The sequence below is a fragment of the Camelina sativa genome, chromosome 5 (genome assembly GCF_030686135.1).
Source record: "Camelina sativa cultivar CO46 ecotype springtype chromosome 5, ASM3068613v1".
In the NCBI taxonomy this organism is placed as follows: Eukaryota; Viridiplantae; Streptophyta; class Magnoliopsida; order Brassicales; family Brassicaceae; genus Camelina; species Camelina sativa.
In genome coordinates this window covers 33,159,981-33,177,393 of record NC_141884.1, presented here as the reverse complement: position 1 = coordinate 33,177,393, position 17,413 = coordinate 33,159,981, and the positions used below count along the sequence as shown (strand labels likewise).

Here is a 17,413-nt window from a genome sequence, read left to right as displayed (position 1 = left end):
GCAGAGTTATAACAGCAAGGGCTTACTTGGGGTTGCTCCTAAGAAGGAGTTTCAAGTAGAGAAGAAGTCGTTTGAAAAGAGTGATGGGTTGGGAGCAAAGAAGTTTCTGTCAAACGCAGAGATGAGTGAAAGAAGGGCTAAGGTGTTATGTTACTTTTGCTATGAGAAGTATACTCCCGACCACTACCTGAAGCATAAAAGGCAACAATTATTTTTAATTGAAGTAGGAGGGGATGAGGAATCGGAGTCTGAGGGAGATGAAAGTGATGAAGAAGTCAGAATAACTCCACGAGTCTTAGTAAGTGCATTTCAGGGGTTCAAGAGTATGATACTATGAGGGTGAAAGGAATGTATGGGAAGAAGATAATCTTCATGCTAGTTGACTCGGGGTCCACTCATAATTTTATGGATCCATGGTCTGCAGAGAAGTTGGGTTGTACGGTTGACATTTCTTTGATGTCTCGCGTTATGGTAGCAGATGGTCGCAGGTTGGACGTTAGTGGTGCAGTTAATGGGTTTCAGTGGAAGCTTCAGAATACAACCTTCACTGATAAATTCATGTTGATACCACTGGGAGGATGTGATATGGTACTTGGTATACAATGGCTCCAGACCCTGGGAGTTATTTCGTGAGAATTTAACAAACTGGAGATAAGCTTTAAGTATGGGCGCGATCATGTGATGCTTCACGGTATTAGACCAGGGTCAGTTAGGGAGATGAGGGCCCAAAGATTAAAGAAGATTAGAGAGAGTGAGGCTCAAATTTCTATGATTTACACGGCTGCTGTGGGAGGAATGGAAGAGATAAGTTTGAACATGATAAATGATGTGGCACAGCAATGTGGTGAACTGGGTGAAGTTGAGATGGTGATCCAGGAGTTTGACAAATTGTTCCAGGAACCGACATCACTACCTCCTTTCAGAGAGAACCACAACCACAAGATTCCTCTCAAGGATGGTGTTGATCCGGTGAACCTGCGACCTTACCGATACGCGGTGCATCAAAAGAATGAGATAGACAAGTTGGTGGGTGAAATGTTGACAGCAGGCACCATTCAAGGGAGTTCTAGTCCGTATGCATCGCCAGTGGTGTTGGTGAAGAAGAAAGATGGAACGTGGAGGTTGTGTATGGATTATAGAGGATTGAATGAGCAAACAGTGAAAGATAGGTTTCCCATACCGTTGATTGAGGATCTCTTGGATGAGCTGGGGGGCTCTAGTGTTTTTTCTAAGATTGATCTGAGGGCTGGATATCATCAAGTTCGACTGGAGAGTGAGGATGTTCATAAGACAGCCTTCAAGACACATAGTGGCCACTACGAGTATCTGGTGATGCCGTTTGGCCTCACAAACGCCCCTGCCACATTTCAGAACTTAATGAATTCTGTGTTCAGGCCTTATCTGAGGAAATTTGTGCTCATATTTTGTGATGACATCCTAGTTTACAGTGCCACTAAGGAGGAACACGTTGCACATTTGCGGACAGTTTTTGAGTTAATGGTGGAGAATAAATTGTTCGCCAAGCGAAGTAAGTGTAATTTCGCTGTTGACAGAGTGGAATACTTGGGACATTTCATTGAAGGCAAGGGGGTGTCTACTGATCCTAGTAAAGTCGCAGCAGTTTTTGAATGGCCTGTACCTACTACACTCAAGCAGTTGAGGGGATTTTTGGGCTTAGCTGTTTATTATAGGCGCTTTGTCCAGCATTTTGGAACCATAGCACGTCCACTGACAGCTTTGATGAAGAAAGATGCTTTCATGTGGTCGGATAAGGCTCAGGGTGCATTTGATCAGCTAAAAAGGGTGTTGTGTGATGCACCAGTGTTGGCCTTACCGCGTTTTGACAAACCCTTCGTGGTGGAGACTGATGCATGCTAACAAGGAATTGGTGCTGTGTTAATGCAGGATGGGCACCCGTTGGCTTATATAAGTCAACATCTGAAAGGGAAGCAACTACACCTCTCCATTTATGAAAAGGAGCTATTGGCAGTGGTGTTTGCGGTGCAGAAGTGGAGGCATTATCTTTTGACAAACCATTTTGTTATTAAGACTGACCAACGCAGCCTTAAATACTTACTTGAGCAGAGGTTGAACACGCCCATTCAACAACAATGGCTGCCAAAACTCTTGGATTTTAACTATGAGATTCAGTATAAGGAGGGTAAGGAGAATCTGGTGGCAGATGCCTTGTCTCGCGTAGAAGGGTCTGAGATCTTACACATGGCGATGACCGTGGTGGAATGCGATTTGCTTAAGTCTATTCAGCAACAGTATGAAGAAGATGGGGAGCTCAAAGAGAAAATAAAAGCTCTGGATATGAATGGAGATGCAAAGAAGCACTTTTCATGGGGCAGGGAATATTGCAGAGAAAGAATAAAATTGTGGTCCCTGCTACTGGTGGTGTAGGGGAAACAATATTGCAATGGCTCCATGGTTCGGGGAGTGGTGGACATTCGGGTAGGGACGCGACACATCATCGGATCAAAGGGTTGTTTTTCTGAAAAGGCATGTCTAAGGATATTCAGGAATTCATTCGAAGGTGTGAAGTTTGTCAAAGGTGCAAATATGAAACGGTCGCATCTCCGGGGTTGTTGCAACCATTACCCATTACAGAAGCCATCTGGACTGACATTTTGATGGACTTTATTGATGGACTCCCTGTCTCTGCGGGCAAATCTGTTGTCTTTGTGGTGGTGGATCGGTTGAGTAAAGCAGCTCATTTCATTGCGTTAGCTCACCCGTATACAACACTTTCGGTGGCTCAGGCTTTCATGGATAACATCTTCAAGCACCATGGTTGTCCTCAATCCATTGTTAGTGATCGCGACACAGTTTTCTTGAGCAGTTTCTGGAAGGAGTTGTTTGCGTTGCAAGGAGTGGCTTTGCAGTGTTCCAGTGCTTACCATCCTCAAAGTGACGGTCAAACAGAAGTGGTGAATCGTTGTCTGGAGACCTATCTTCGCTGTATGACTAGTGATCGCCCACACGAATGGAGTAAGTGGCTGTTGTTTGCTGAGTTCTGGTATAATACCACGTTTCATTCGGCTACACAAGTGACTCCGTTTGAAGTGGTGTATGGACGACCACCTCCAGTTCATCTTCCATACTTACCTGGAGAGACTAAGGTGGCGTCAGTAGCTCGGAGCTTGCAGGAGGGAGAAAATATGATACTGCTGTTGAAATTTCACTTACTGAGAGATCAAAATCGGATGAAGGAATTTGCTGACAAGCATCAGTCTGAGAGAAGCTTTGACATTGGTGACTATGTTTTTGTGAAACTACAACCATATAGACAGCAGTCGGTGGTGGTGCGGGAAAATGATAAACTTGCTCCTAAATACTACGGTCCTTACAAGGTGGTTGATCGCTGTGGGAAGGTTGCGTACAAGTTGCAGTTACCTCAGGCATCACAGGTGCATCCAGTCTTCCATGTCTTGCAACTGAAAGTGTTGGTGGGTAATTTTCACACTTCTACTGAGTTACCTGTTGCAGTGAATGATGTGTTTGTTAAGGAACCTGAGAAAATCCTTGAAAGGCAGATGGTTAAGCGTCAGGGTCGAGCTGTGACTAAGGTGTTGGTTAAATGGTCCAATGAGAGAGAAGAGGATGCTACTTGGGAATTTCTGTTTGATCTGCAGAAGCGTTTCCCTTCCTTCAAACCTTGAGGTCAAGGTTTTTTTTGAATGGGGGAGTTTTGTTACAGGAAATTCCTCTGTTAGTGCAAATAAGGGAAGTTGGAGGGTATAATAATAATAAAAGAAGTTTGTTGGTGTTTTGGGTAATAAAGGAGTGTGTGAATAAGGTGTGAACGCGTCTCATCAGTAGAAGAGTGACACGTATTGTCGGTGATTTTGGTCAAGAACGTATTGTCGGTGATTTTGGTCAAGAGTGAAGCACGTGACTGGAGTGATGGTGGAATCAAGTGAAGCTTAAGAAGGAAGGACGAGTCATCGTTTATCTCATTACGAAATTTTATCAAACATTTGATTTTGTAATCTCTTCCTCTGCTCTCTCTGTAATCGGTGTCGTTGCTCTTGTTTATTGGAGTTGTTTCTTGTTATCAGACTCTTGTAAGCTTGAGAACTGGATCTTTGTTTATTTACAAGCATTGATTCATTTGGTTGAGAAGTTTTTCTAATAAAAATTCCGTTTATCGTTATCAATACAACTGTACAAGCTTCAGCCGAGAAAATTCTACGGTTCCTCTCCTTCCAAATTCGAGGTTTGTATGAGATCAAGAAGTATCGATGCATCATCAATGAGCAAATCACTGAATGAAAGGATGACCACTGTCTTGAGTCGAAGACGGAGCGGCGTTGAAAATGCCAAAGCTGGAGAGCTCACCGGAATGAGACGGTCTACGCGAAGTAGGGCTTTGACAAGGGGTGGAGCAGAGTGGAGAAAGCTTTGGTTATCAACAACTGGAGCGATGGTTGCAGTTTTAAGATAAGGTAGGCTTTGCTTGAAGAGATTGAGGTAACCACTACTTCTTGGAGTTGAGGTCATAATGCCACAATTCATCAAGCTTTTAAGGAGGGACTTCAACAAGTTGGTAAGATGCAAATTAGAATGCTCGGTAAGCAGGCGGGATGGAGAGGAGAGGTTGAGGGTACACCGGTAACCACCGCACCAAAGGGGCGGGATCATAATGCCGGGTACCGTCGGGTTATCTCAATCAAAAGGATTTATCTTAGGTGGCTCTAAAAACAGGGTTTTCAAATAACTCTTGTACCAAGCTAGGACCAATGGTGGTTTAACGATCAAATGCATTCTTCGAGCAAATGATACTATTAAGCTACAGAAAGGGTAATTAGGAGGGAAAAGAGTGGAATGCAGACCAAACCTGGGTAGGAGTTGAAACTGGAAGAGTCTTTCTGTTGGCGGTAGATAGCAAACTGAGGCCAGGGATGCAAGCAACGACGTCAGGACGACTGTCGGGTCATAAATACTAGTACAGTTCAGTGTCGCAGCCCTCCAAGCAAAGGTTATCAACTGGCATCGACATAGATAACCATCAAGTAAAACAAAGAGAGCCATTGTTCTGCTACTGAGGAAGTCTCGACTTGACCAAGCAGGAACGAACGGAACCAAAGGGGTTTTACTTGATAGAATAGAAATATACGCATCACTGATTAGACAAGCTCTACAATCAGATTTATACGGTCGAAGGGGTATCAGCCAGATCATAGAATTTGATTCACCAACCTATTTGTCATGGTAAGTTTCTCACTCTGATAGTATGAATTCACGTTTAAACGGATTATGGTTCTTTTGAATTTTAGAAATTAGGGTTGTTCGAAAATTAGAGTTCTTGCTGTCGGACTGATCGTTCTGGTCTCATAAGTTAATTAATTTTTAGTGTGAAATCAGAGGCAAAAACGGACGAAGCATCACAAATAGAAGCAGCTAGATCAGCTGGATACGCAGAAGGACAAAAAGGACGACTTATCTAGTGTGTTCTTGAAGAAAGGAAGTTACTTTGCTTTTATAGAGTTGCATATCGACCTATACTTGAAGACGAAGGTCCGGTTAATTTCTCTTTTCTGGATTTAATAGTTTCTTCCTTTTTCTGTTTTTCATTTTAATGTGCTAATATCAGATCATACTTGACCACAGGTTTAGATATCGGTGTAGTCACCGCAATTGCTGCTCCAGCATGTTTGAAAGTCGAATTTGAAGGAAATGGAGGTCACGCTGGTGCTGTGCTTATGCCATATAGGTGAGCTATATTATACGACTGAACTGTCTACTTAATCACTAGTACACTTATCTATGTCTAATGGTGGTTTTCTTAGAAATGATGTTGGGCTCTCAATGAAACTTATTCACAATATGAATCATTGCGTCTTAAGGTATTCTGGAGCTACATCCTGGGGCTATCAACAGCATTCCAAGCAAATCCCATCTTGAATCATGCTCTGTAGTTTAGTCATGGTTTCTAATTTATGGAGTTGTCTTTTTCATTGTGCAACACTTATGTTTTTAAGCGTAATTCTCAACAGATTGTACAAAGCTGGTATGCAATTTCAGTTGTCTAATATCTCTCTTTGTTTTCTCGTCACGTAGAAAGAGAGAAGGAAAAACTGGGATGAAAAGAATCAGGAGGAAATTGCAAGGACTTTAAAGAATCTGTATGATTTTGATCAGGTGCTACAAAGATACTGAATTGGGTTTCCTGTATTGTGTGGATGTTGAGTGAGGCAGTGCTATTTAAATTCTATCATAACCCGTGAAGACCTCCAAAGCAAAATTGATTTTCTGAAAAAACAAGCTGATGTAAGTTTAGAGACTGTCTTTTGGTAGTTCTATACTTCTATTTCTGCATACTTGTTGCAACCAATTAACTCCTTTTCTATGTTTATGTTAGGAGCATTTGTTAAATGGTGTAGCACCTGGTGCACAAATAATATCTTGCAAAATTGGAGACTCGCGGTTAGTTTCAATGGAGACCGGAACTGGTTTGTCACGGGCATTGATAGCTGCCCTGGAGGTACTAATTCATTTAGCTGAAAATAATTCACCATTATTTGAACAAAACAAGTCGTATTTCTCTTAATTGACTTTGTAACATCAGGAAGTTTTTCATCTATGTGGATTATTATATGTGAGATTTGAATTGACATAAGTCAATACTTTCAGTATTTCTTTTTTATATGATGACTTGTATAAATGTGATCTTGTCAACATGAGCTATGGAGAGCCAGCATTACGATAGAGACTTCTAGTTTTTTTTTTTTTTTTTTGGTGATATAAGAGTCTTTTAGAAATGAAAACACAACTTTATTTCATGTTAGGACACACAAAGATTGTTACATTCTGACATTCAAACCCACTCTTTAAATTAAAACAGAGATTAAAAAAAAAAAAAACACAATCTTGATGACCAAACTCAAGAGACTTGAACCTGAATAGTCTTTGGTTTCTTAGGCTCAGGAGGAGGAAGTTTCTGAACAGTCACTTTCAACACACCATCATGACAAGTAGCAGAGATCTTGTCCAAATCTGCATTCTCAGGCAATTGAAACTTCCTCATAAACTTACCCATTCTTCTTTCCATCCTCACGTACTTCACACCTTCGTTCTCTTTGCTCTTCTCTCTCTGTCTTTCTCCACTCACCACAAGAACATTCTCGTCCTCTACTTGAACCTTGATCTCATCTCCTTTGATTCCAGGCATGTCTACAACGAAAGCATACGCGTTCGGGTGCTCGATAACGTCAACCGGTGTAGCTGCCATTGCCTTTGCGTCTCGCACATAAGTTCTTGATGGATTGTTGTGGCTTTCCTCGTTGTTGTGATCTTCGGGGACTTCGAACATGTTTTCGAGGATTGAGATTATTGGAAACCTTCCCAAATCCATTGTAGATTGTTTCGTTAGCTTTCTTGATTCGTATTCTATGATTCTTGGCTTTTTGGTTTGATTGATTTTTCATAGAAAATTGTGGGATATAAATACGAGTGGGAGATAGAGATATTTCTAGAGAAATGTAGAGAGTGCTTCGGTGTTTGGGAAACGTCTTGATCGTTCTGGAGTTTTTGTATAATTCGATTTTGATATCTATATGCCATATCTAGATGGGCTTTGAATTAGGAGTAAGGCCCATTCTTGTATTTTTTGTTTCCGCAAAATAATACTTTTTTCAAGCGAACGAAGGAAAAAGAATTAATAAAAATGAAAAGAATATGACCATTATAAGCATAATCGAGCGTAAATGATCCAAAGCTGCAACCGTATGCGTGATTCATGAGGACGAAGGAGATACTTTCAATCTTAAAAGGCGGTGAAGGGTCATCTTGCTCTTGCAATGCTCTGAGTAACTGAATTTGAAGATGATGCTCTTTTTTTGTAGGGATAGTAAAAGAGACTATGTAAAAATATATCATATTAATAAAATTCTTTTCACTTTATTGAATGTATAAATAAATGATAACTATGCCCCCAGCATAAGTGCGGGATGTAATACTAGTATGCCAAGTATGATATATATAACCCACAAATTAGTCAAAATTTGGGAAATTATTAAAACACAAAACATTATCGCAAAAAAAGTTGGATGCCAGTTGATGTTTCGAGGATATGTTACTTGGTCTTCTTCTTCAAATTTGCTAACTCTATTAGTCTTATAATGTACGACTCAAGGATCTGCAGCAGACGGGTTTTCAGGGTGTCGACAAGGCTCCTCTGTTGTTCCGGCAACGTGGTAAATTTCCGTTCCACACGACGGAGAGGGTGGAGTGTCAATGTGGACGCGAACTTAATTACATAAGATCAATATGTAAAAATAGCACAAACTAAAAATGAGATCAAGTAAAAAAAAAAAAAAAAAAACTGAAATGTATTATCAAAGCTATAAATATGAGGCCAAAAAATATAAATAAACTTATCATATTATATTAAAAATATGAAACTCTACTTAACGTAAGCTGACAGGAATTCTTGTAATATTCTAATTCTAATTGATAGATTTTAAATATATATACAGGCAGGTGAATGCTAACTTTGATTTTAGAAAAGTATAAAATGAAAATCGTGAATTTGATTTATTTTTAAAATAGTAGGAAGTGAATTTATCTGAGTTTTATGTTTAGTAAAAAGTGATTTAATTATTTGTTAAAATATTTAGGGTTAATTTTCAAAAAAATATTTAGGGTTAATTTTTTGTTAATTAATTTTGTGTTAGCTAAACTTTGTTTTCAAACATAGTACTTTAATTAATTTCACAAATACATTTCTCGTCAATATGTAAGTTGAAAAAATGTAAAAATTGAAAGCAGGTAGTTCAAACTTTTATACGAATAAAGCCTCCATTTTGATTACTAAAAGTTCCAAATTTATAATATATACTAAATTTTCACAAAAAAAAAAAAAAAAAAAAACTGACCGTAGTGGTGGAGTCTAGCTGCCTTGACTGGATCATGAAAGGATAGAGATAAAAGTATAAGAAGCAAACTTGGAAGAAGTGAAGCTATTTGTGTTTTCTTCATTGCCATTGCTCCTATTCGATTACACTTTGGGCATCTTTAAGTTGTTGTACTTATAGAGAAATGAAGTTAAAGAGGTAGACTAGAAAATCAAAGCATACATTTCAAATTCAACAACATAGTTCATTTTTTTATATAATATAACGTGGTTTTCTTGCATTAGGATGCAACACTTCTTTAATAAATATGTAATGACTCACTTATGTTTGAATATTCAACCGACCATTAGATTGTTCTGTTTGACATGATTAATTTTGTATGATCTATAATTGAACAAAATCGTAAATGCAGGTGACCTCGATCGAGAACGAATACCAAGTTTGGAGATGCAATGTGATAGTTATGTATAGTTTAACCAAACAAGTTAAAATGCCATTGAACTGATTACTGAATACTCATGGTTTCTTGTCCTTTTTTTTTTTTGAACACAGGTTTCTTGTCCTTTAGTTCCCTCATGTCCTATAAAATCAAGAAGATATCTCATTAGTGTTTTTTCAATCCAAAGCTTAATTACGTGTTCTATTGGATTCTTGAGAAACAATACTAACTAGATATCATATATTATCAAGTTCTTGACTAGAAAGTTTCTTCTTCTTCTTCTTGGAATTGTTCAAGCGTTTCGACTTCATATTGAATCTTGTAATATACTATTTTATATCTACATCAAGGTAGACTAACAGAAAAAAAAAACAAATATTTTCGTTGTGGAACAGTTTGCATCTTCTCTTTGGTTCTATGAATTACCGAGAGTTACAAAGACCAACAGAGAGATTGAAGTGCTTGGCTCAACGATTATGAATTATTTCAAAAGGCTTATTACCTCTACAAGCTACTAGAATACAAACAATGACGAGTAAACATTATACAACAATTTTACAACAACAAAATGCAGACCTACAAAATCTGCTGCGAAGAAAGCAATCGTTTCTCATATTGGTGGTGTGTTACTGAATGAATGGTTAAACAACAGATTGGAGTAGAGCCTCATGTACAGCTTCTCTGGTGGGAAGAGCCGGGATTGCACCTCTCTGTTTAACTGTTAATGCCCCGCATGCATTAGCAAACATTAGCGCTTCTCTCAGTCGCTCTTCGTCCTGAAACAATTCGGTTTTCTCAGCTTATGTGTGTTTTCTATGCTCTCTACCAAATCCATCACCTTAATCAATCTGCCGAGTCAGCCTTATAAATCTAACCCTCTCTAACCAAACTGCTACATCTAGTTTAAAATGAGAAATGAGGTTACCTGAAGCAAGGAGAGATCATTGGCTAGCTGAGATAGTATCCCGGCAACAAATGCATCACCAGCACCTGTTGTGTCCACTACATCCACCTTCAATCCATGCACTCTCCCGCTAAAATCCTGTACATTGGAAAAGATTTCTAAGTGGTATGTTCATTAAACCTTAAGTATGAAAGCCTATAAATACTTAGTTCTGATTCCCATACACACCTTGGTGTAGTACCGACAGCCTTCAGGACCTTCAGTGACAAGGAGTAGTTTAAGCTTAGGATGGAACAACTTGCGGACGACATTATCATCATACGGATCTTCTCCTTTCGTTAGAAAGACGATCTCCTCTTCGCTTATCTTGAAAACATTTTATCAAACAGAGACAACAAGTTTCAGTACTTGAGAACAAAAAGGGAAAGATAAGAACACAAATGTATCCTATAAAGATAACCTTTATAATATCAGCAGTGTCCCAAATGCTCAGAATCTCATCTCTAGCATTGTCTGCAGAAGGCCACAACGGGAGCCTAAGGTTTGGGTCATAAGAAAGAATAACACCAGCTTCCTTAGCAGCCTTTGAGGCAGCTATGTGCGCAGACTTGCACGGTTCTGTGATAAGACTTATTGAACCGTAATGGAATATCTTCGCCTACCACAAGATCAAATGTAAAACTGTTAGACAATGAAAACTGAAACTGACATGTGGTTTGCTGCATGTTCATCAGAGTTACCTTTTTAATCAAATCAAGATCAAGCTCAGACTCTTCTAACAACATATCAGCACTCGGGTTTCGATAAAACATAAACTCTCTTTCACCTTCACTAGTCAAAGTCACAAAAGCTAAAGCAGTTCTTGCACCAGGATCAAACCGCATACCTTCATTGTTCACGTTGTTATCTTTCAAAATATTCGCAAGCATATAACCAAACTCATCTTCACCAACCTGTGCAGCACAACAGTTACCAAAATCTTTATAAAAAAAAAAAAAAAAACAAATCAAAACAAAGAACACACAGAGGTTTTGTTTTTGTACTCAACCTTGCCAATGAAAGCTGAAGAACCACCAAGACGAGCAATACCAACAGCTACATTAGCAGGTGCACCACCTGGAGCCTTTTTAAAAGCCGGTGCATCCGCTAATGAAAGTCCACTAGTCGTCGGTACAAAATCAATTAGCATTTCCCCAAAACAAACCACATCTGGAGACTCTTGTGTTGAACCTTCACTAGACAATGCTCTTCCTTCAAAAAACAAGTACAAAAACATGTATACAATTTAAGGAATTAATAAGAACCAATTAGATTTAAAAAAACTAATCTAATACTTAGGGTTTAAAGACATGCATAGATCTAACAACGGTTTCAAGAACAGTTCTGTTCTGTTGTTTTTTTTCCAGAGTTTTATGAGAATTTGAGATAACAAAAGCAAAAAATGTGTGGAACCTTTGAGATTAGATCGTGAATTGGAGATTCTTGAAGAAGAAGAAGAAGAAGAAGTAGCTTTGATGGAGATGCTACGACGGTTTGAAGTGAGTGAGTACGGAGTTGATCGGAAAGTTGGACCGGAGAAACAGAACGTGGAAGCGGCTTGGAGAGCCATGGTCGGAAAACGCAAAAGGGAAACGCAGAGATCCGCGTTTTGGAGACGCTACTTTTGTGTGTTGTAATGCTTGTGGGACGAAGAAGAAGCTGAGTGAGTAGAGACAGTGACAGAGGGAGGAGCGGATGAACCGAAGGTAATCGGAAAGGTCATTTTCATATTTCGTTATAGCGCTAATTAACACAATGATAAGTTTTTTTTTAAATTTGATTAGATGTAGTAATTAATTTATTATTGTTTATTGATAGGCAAAAACCAAAATTAAACAGTAATTTTGATTTTGAAAATGGTGAATTTTGGCATGATTGTAGTTAGTGGAACCCAATTTAGGGACAAGTCATTTTGGGGTCCTATTCTCTTTTGATACAAGAGAAGAGAGCAATCAAAGAATCAACAAATGTTTCACCTTTTTCTTTGATTCTCCTGTGATAGTAACCTTCTCCACATGCCTATGCATCTGTATATCTGTTGATGTTTAGATAAATTAAGGAAAACAATCACTCAGTTGAATTTAGCAATTGAGAAACATGTAGTTAATGTTTCTTTTTTAATTAATTAATGAATCACAGATTTTAGACCAAAATTCGTAATTCTACAAGCTATGAAAAAAAAAAAAAACGGGTTTTAATTTATACTAGATATTCATCCGCGGTACACCGCAGAGCTATTTTTAATAAAAATAAATTGTTATTTGTTTTGTAGATTAACTATATTAATAACTAATATTTAATTTGTATTTTTAAAAAAGTAAACTTACAAATATAGAGATATATTAGTTAGTGTAGAAAGTATTTTGTTTGATGTTTATTGTTTTATAACATAAAATTAAATAAGTAGTGATTTATAGAAGGAAAATATTATGTGTGTTTATAGAATTAATTCATATTGTTTTGTAAAATTGGAAACTTAATATTAAGAAAACTAATTATTAACTTAATACTTAATGTTAAAGGGAGTTGTTCCTATTGTTTTGGAAATTTTATTAGGATGAGAAATCTTGTTTTCTAAAATCAAAACTTAATATTAATTAATTAAATTAAAAACAAATAAATAATTAATGAAAATGGCATACTTGTAAATAAGTGTCAATTACATGATTTATTCTATAAATGTCTCCAAAAATGTATATATAGATTTATAAAACTTACAAATATTTGGATTCGAGTTTTCAAATAGTTACTAACTTACTACCATTACTTATTAATTTTATAAATTTTAAAATGAGTCGCTGAATTGAGTGTTTTTGAAATTATATATATTAAAAGAAACATTTCTAAGAAAATCTCTATTGATTATTCTAAATTGAAAAACTATTATTGTAAAATGTGTAAATTGTGCAATTTTTTTAGTATAAGGAAGAAATTTTGATGGCCAATTTTTTGTTTTTTTCTCATAATAATTATCTTTAAACCCCAAAAATAATTAGTTGACAAAAAAAAAAAATCTTCTCTGAAAAATATATATTACTACTGTATATGTAATCATTGAAGCCTTTTAGCAGCTAGGTGTATCCAAAGGGCCTTTGTTGGGCTTCCTTCCCCTCAAGTCCCACGTTAACTAATCACATGATTAACTAATTTATTATTTAATTTCCTTTTTACTTTTTTTTTTCTTTTTCTTAGCGTCGTATAATTGTTTTTGTCGGTTGCTAAGATATTTTTTTGTTCACAGCTTCCACAAAGAGTACAGAAGAAAAAGAAAAAAAAATCATTTCGTCTCTCTAAATCGAAGAAGAAGAAAAAGAAGAAGAAGCTATGGCGGATCAGCTAACAGATGAACAGATCTCTGAGTTTAAGGAAGCTTTTAGCCTCTTCGACAAAGATGGAGATGGTTAGTTTAGTCTCAATCTCATCTCATCTTCTTCTTCTTCTTCTTTTTTAAACCATTTCGGATCTCGCTTTTTCACGATTTCGTGTTATGATCGGTCTCAGATTCGATTTTTTGTTTTTGTTTTGAATCTTATTCTATTATACGCTTTTAGAATTTTGCGATATTATGTTGTTTCTAGTCTCTGCCGTTTTGGTGTGTTCCGATCTCTGATTTGTGTGGTTTTGTTGCGTCGTTGTTGAATTTGATTGTTTCCTTTGATGTCGTCGTGTTGTTCTATATCTCTTAGCATCGATTTTGGGGTTTTGGTGTTTCTTTGAAGCTTGTTTTGTATTAGATTTAGGATCCTTGTTCTAGTAACTATCTGAGTTCTCTTTGTGTTCTTAATCTAGAAAAAGAATTGTGAAAGATTCTCAGATTCGATTTCATATATTAGTATTTAAATTTAATATATAAATTATATGTACCACATATATTTTTTAACGATTATAGGATCTTACCTAGCAATGACATTGGTAACCACAGTTTTTGGTCACCATCGAGTGCTACATGAATATGATTCACCTTTTTTTTGTTGTAATTACGGCAACTAAAGTAATACCATGCCCAATCCGTGTCAATAGCATATATGGTGCCATGATCTTATGCTATTGACATTGATGTGGCATGATACTACTTTAGTTACCGTATTTGCAACGAACAGGTGAATCATATTAATGCATGAGCTAGTGGTGTGAGTACTAATGCCAAGAAACCAAAGTTTTCGTGTGATGTATGCTTAGACTGTGGTTACCAATGTCATTGCTAGGTATTAGGTAAGATAATGTAATCGTTTACAAAAGATATCTTGTACATTATGTTAACTACAAATACTAATGTTGGAACATTGTGAAAGAGAACCAAATTTTTGGTGGTCTTTGGGTGTATGTTTCATCTTTATTCGTTTATTGTTTCATAATGAAATAAATATTTGCATCAATGCTACTTAGCTTTGTCCATTATAGGTTTGGTTTCTTGTTCTGAATCAAGTCTCAGTTTGTCATTATTGCTCTACTTTATGTAGAGCATCGATCATGGTATTTTTGTCACAGGTTTAAGTTATCAGATCATGTTTAGTTTTAGCATCTATCATGGTATTTTCATAATGGAAGATTCTCAGATTAAAGTGATTTATCTGGCATCCCGCATACATTTGATGGTTCATGTATGTGGTATTTGTTGACTAGAAAACGAATATCACAAGACCTGGTTTCATTCATATTTCATATATCACTTAACTCTGTGGCAACACACCTTCGTATGAGAAACAGTCAATCATGTGTGTGTTTAGCACCTACTGAAAGATTCTCAGATTCGAGTTCTTTTTGTGGTATCCATTGATGTTCATGTCTTTGTTTGTTTGTTGGGTCTTTTAATTCAATTTTTTTTTTGTTTGAGACACTTATCTCAAGACCTGGTTTCATTCATGTTCTCTAATGTTATCCTTTACTGATTGAACAGGTTGCATTACCACAAAGGAGCTGGGTACAGTGATGAGGTCTCTAGGGCAGAACCCAACAGAAGCTGAGCTACAAGACATGATCAACGAGGTGGATGCTGATGGTAACGGCACCATTGACTTCCCCGAGTTTCTTAACCTAATGGCTAAGAAGATGAAGGACACAGACTCAGAGGAAGAGCTCAAAGAAGCATTCAGGGTGTTCGACAAAGACCAGAACGGTTTCATATCCGCTGCAGAGCTCCGCCATGTCATGACAAATCTAGGAGAGAAGCTGACTGATGAAGAGGTCGAGGAGATGATCCGTGAAGCAGATGTTGATGGAGATGGTCAGATAAACTACGAGGAGTTTGTCAAGATTATGATGGCTAAGTGATGATCAGATGAAAATGAAGAATAAATGTGGTGATGTGATGATCTGTTTAGGCTTTTACTATCTACAAAAAAAAAAAAGATTCAGACCTCTAGTGTTTTGGGTTTGATTGAGCCTAATAGTTCTCAAGATTTTAACAGACTGAATTTGTGACTATCTTTTTTTTTAATATATTTTGTGGGTCTTTTTCTTGTTGGCATAATTGCATGTTTAGATCTTGGTAACTGGAGAGCTTTGTTATATGGGGAAAAAAAGTTATTTCACTTGCCATGCACAAAACACAAACTCATACACAGAGTGCATATAGACATGGGCTGAGTATGACTAATCTAAATTTGCTTACAACCCATACAAATGTGGTCAAGTGGCGTATCACATATGGTGTGCTCGAGAGCCAATGTAAGATGGACTCATCAGAAGTTTATATATAACTTACCGTATTAACGTTTCCTTTCTTTATAGTAAAGGGGAAGTTGACAAATAGACATCGTAACACAAATTGTCATACTGTATTATATAGATTTGTTACAAAGGTTTTATACGAATTACAATTGCGTCATCAAAACCTTACTTGCAAGTCCGGAATTGGACTAGTCAATCCTTTTCATTTAGAATAATTGCACTCAACTGAGTAAATGACTATGACGTCTTCTTCCAGAAACACACAAAAACATGTGTTATTTTTCTAAATAGCATGTCATTTTGTTATAAATAACAATTGTTTTCACGAAATAACATGTTCTTTTTACATATATATAGCATCCTAATTAAATGTCTTCTATGTATACAAAACATCATACTTAATTTACATGATTAAGCGTATCGTTGGTAGATATTTTAGAAAACCAGTGTTAGAATTGCGGAATTATCTAGAGAATAATAAGAGAATCGAGAGAATAAGAGAATGTGTATTCAAAAGACTTGATTAGAATACATCTTATGTTTGTTACATGGCCATATATAGGGAGAGAAGGAGATATTAGCCGTTAGAGATACTCGTGAGATTAGTCTCAATCTTCCTTAATGATGATAGCGACCTTTCCTTACTTGGTTGACTCGACTTCACTCGTCCCCAAGGTAAACATGTGATCTCTTCTTAGGATATTTTTGATCTCCTCTCTTCTAGATCATTCTCTTCTTATGGGTTTCTTATTACTAAGGCCTCTCTTTCTTATTTAACAAACCGAACCATGGCCTAATGGCCTAAGCCTTATGGTCACTTGTACGGACGCTTGTACGGACATCCGTACGGACAACCTTGATCTCGTGTCCTAGATCAATACTCCCCCTCAAGCTTAACCAGGTGAAACGGTTAAGCTTGGAACCCCGTAAGCCATCACCTCATTAAAAACCTCAAAGTACAAAACCACATGGGACAAAACTACCTTGAGGGAAAAAGAGTGTAATGGTCACGGGTAGGAGACTTGATCAAGGGTGTGTCAAGTCCACCAGTCCGAGCTTGTGGTGAATGTGATCACAAACTTTACGACAGGCAGCCTTGGTGAAGATGTCAGCGAGCTGGTCCACGCTTGGTGTATGATATGGGAGAGTGACACCTTCTTCAATCTTTTCTCGAACTTTGTGGCAGTCCAACTCGATGTGTTTGGTTCTTTCATGGAACACCGAGTTTGTGGCTATGTGGATTGCGGCTTCATTGTCACAATGCATAGGGATTGGTGTTGATGGTTTGATGCCTAGCTCTTCTAACAATGCCTTGAGCCATGTGAGCTCGGTGGTCAGCTTCCGCATCGCTCTATACTCGGATTCGGCACTCGACATCGAGACCACCTTTTGCTTCTTGGTCTTCCACGTGACTAGGTTGCCTCCTATGAAGGTGCAGTAGCCTGTGACTGATCTTCGATCCGTCCTATCGCCACCCCAATCCGCATCACAATATCCTAC

At 37.5% G+C, this 17,413-nt stretch overlaps 4 protein-coding genes across 4 annotated transcripts; 1 reads left to right on the top strand and 3 right to left on the bottom strand.

The window, feature by feature from the left end:
- Positions 1 to 6,758: 6,758 nt before the first annotated feature.
- LOC104787565 (17.6 kDa class II heat shock protein) lies at positions 6,759 to 7,908 on the bottom strand. The gene has a single exon (XM_010513166.3). The coding sequence runs from the start codon at positions 7,358 to 7,360 to the stop codon at positions 6,890 to 6,892; it is 471 nt and encodes a 156-aa protein (XP_010511468.1). The 5' UTR covers positions 7,361 to 7,908; the 3' UTR covers positions 6,759 to 6,889.
- Positions 7,884 to 9,002, bottom strand: LOC109133031 (uncharacterized). The gene is made up of 2 exons (XM_019245561.2): positions 8,883 to 9,002; positions 7,884 to 8,254 (listed from the first exon to the last, which is right to left on the bottom strand). The coding sequence occupies exons 1-2, from the start codon at positions 8,989 to 8,991 to the stop codon at positions 8,136 to 8,138; spliced, it is 228 nt and encodes a 75-aa protein (XP_019101106.1). The 5' UTR covers positions 8,992 to 9,002; the 3' UTR covers positions 7,884 to 8,135.
- A 747-nt stretch (positions 9,003 to 9,749) lies between these two features.
- LOC104787564 (putative fructokinase-6, chloroplastic) lies at positions 9,750 to 12,116 on the bottom strand. Its single transcript, XM_010513164.3, has 7 exons — positions 11,657 to 12,116; positions 11,253 to 11,455; positions 10,945 to 11,157; positions 10,665 to 10,862; positions 10,433 to 10,570; positions 10,226 to 10,342; positions 9,750 to 10,076 (listed from the first exon to the last, which is right to left on the bottom strand). Exons 1-7 carry the CDS (start codon positions 11,811 to 11,813, stop codon positions 9,942 to 9,944), a joined length of 1,161 nt encoding a protein of 386 aa, XP_010511466.1. The 5' UTR covers positions 11,814 to 12,116; the 3' UTR covers positions 9,750 to 9,941.
- A 1,272-nt stretch (positions 12,117 to 13,388) lies between these two features.
- LOC104787562 (calmodulin-1) lies at positions 13,389 to 15,703 on the top strand. Its single transcript, XM_010513163.3, has 2 exons — positions 13,389 to 13,643; positions 15,141 to 15,703. Exons 1-2 carry the CDS (start codon positions 13,568 to 13,570, stop codon positions 15,512 to 15,514), a joined length of 450 nt encoding a protein of 149 aa, XP_010511465.1. The 5' UTR covers positions 13,389 to 13,567; the 3' UTR covers positions 15,515 to 15,703.
- The last annotated feature ends 1,710 nt before the right edge of the window (positions 15,704 to 17,413 follow it).

Bases quoted from the DNA above. Each gene is read 5' to 3' on its own strand.
- LOC109133031 (XM_019245561.2), bottom strand. From the start codon at position 8,991: ATGGCAATGAAGAAAACACAAATAGCTTCACTTCTTCCAAGTTTGCTT. The intron at 8,255-8,882 runs GTCAGTTTTTTT...TATGTAATTAAG, and splicing joins AGCTAGACTCCACCACTACG to TTCGCGTCCACATTGACACT.
- LOC104787565 (XM_010513166.3), bottom strand. From the start codon at position 7,360: ATGGATTTGGGAAGGTTTCCAATAATCTCAATCCTCGAAAACATGTTC.
- LOC104787564 (XM_010513164.3), bottom strand. From the start codon at position 11,813: ATGGCTCTCCAAGCCGCTTCCACGTTCTGTTTCTCCGGTCCAACTTTC. The intron at 10,571-10,664 runs GTTATCTTTATA...AATGTTTTCAAG, and splicing joins ACACTGCTGATATTATAAAG to ATAAGCGAAGAGGAGATCGT. The intron at 10,343-10,432 runs GTGTGTATGGGA...TCCAATGTACAG, and splicing joins GCTGTCGGTACTACACCAAG to GATTTTAGCGGGAGAGTGCA.
- LOC104787562 (XM_010513163.3), top strand. From the start codon at position 13,568: ATGGCGGATCAGCTAACAGATGAACAGATCTCTGAGTTTAAGGAAGCT. The intron at 13,644-15,140 runs GTTAGTTTAGTC...CTGATTGAACAG, and splicing joins CTTCGACAAAGATGGAGATG to GTTGCATTACCACAAAGGAG.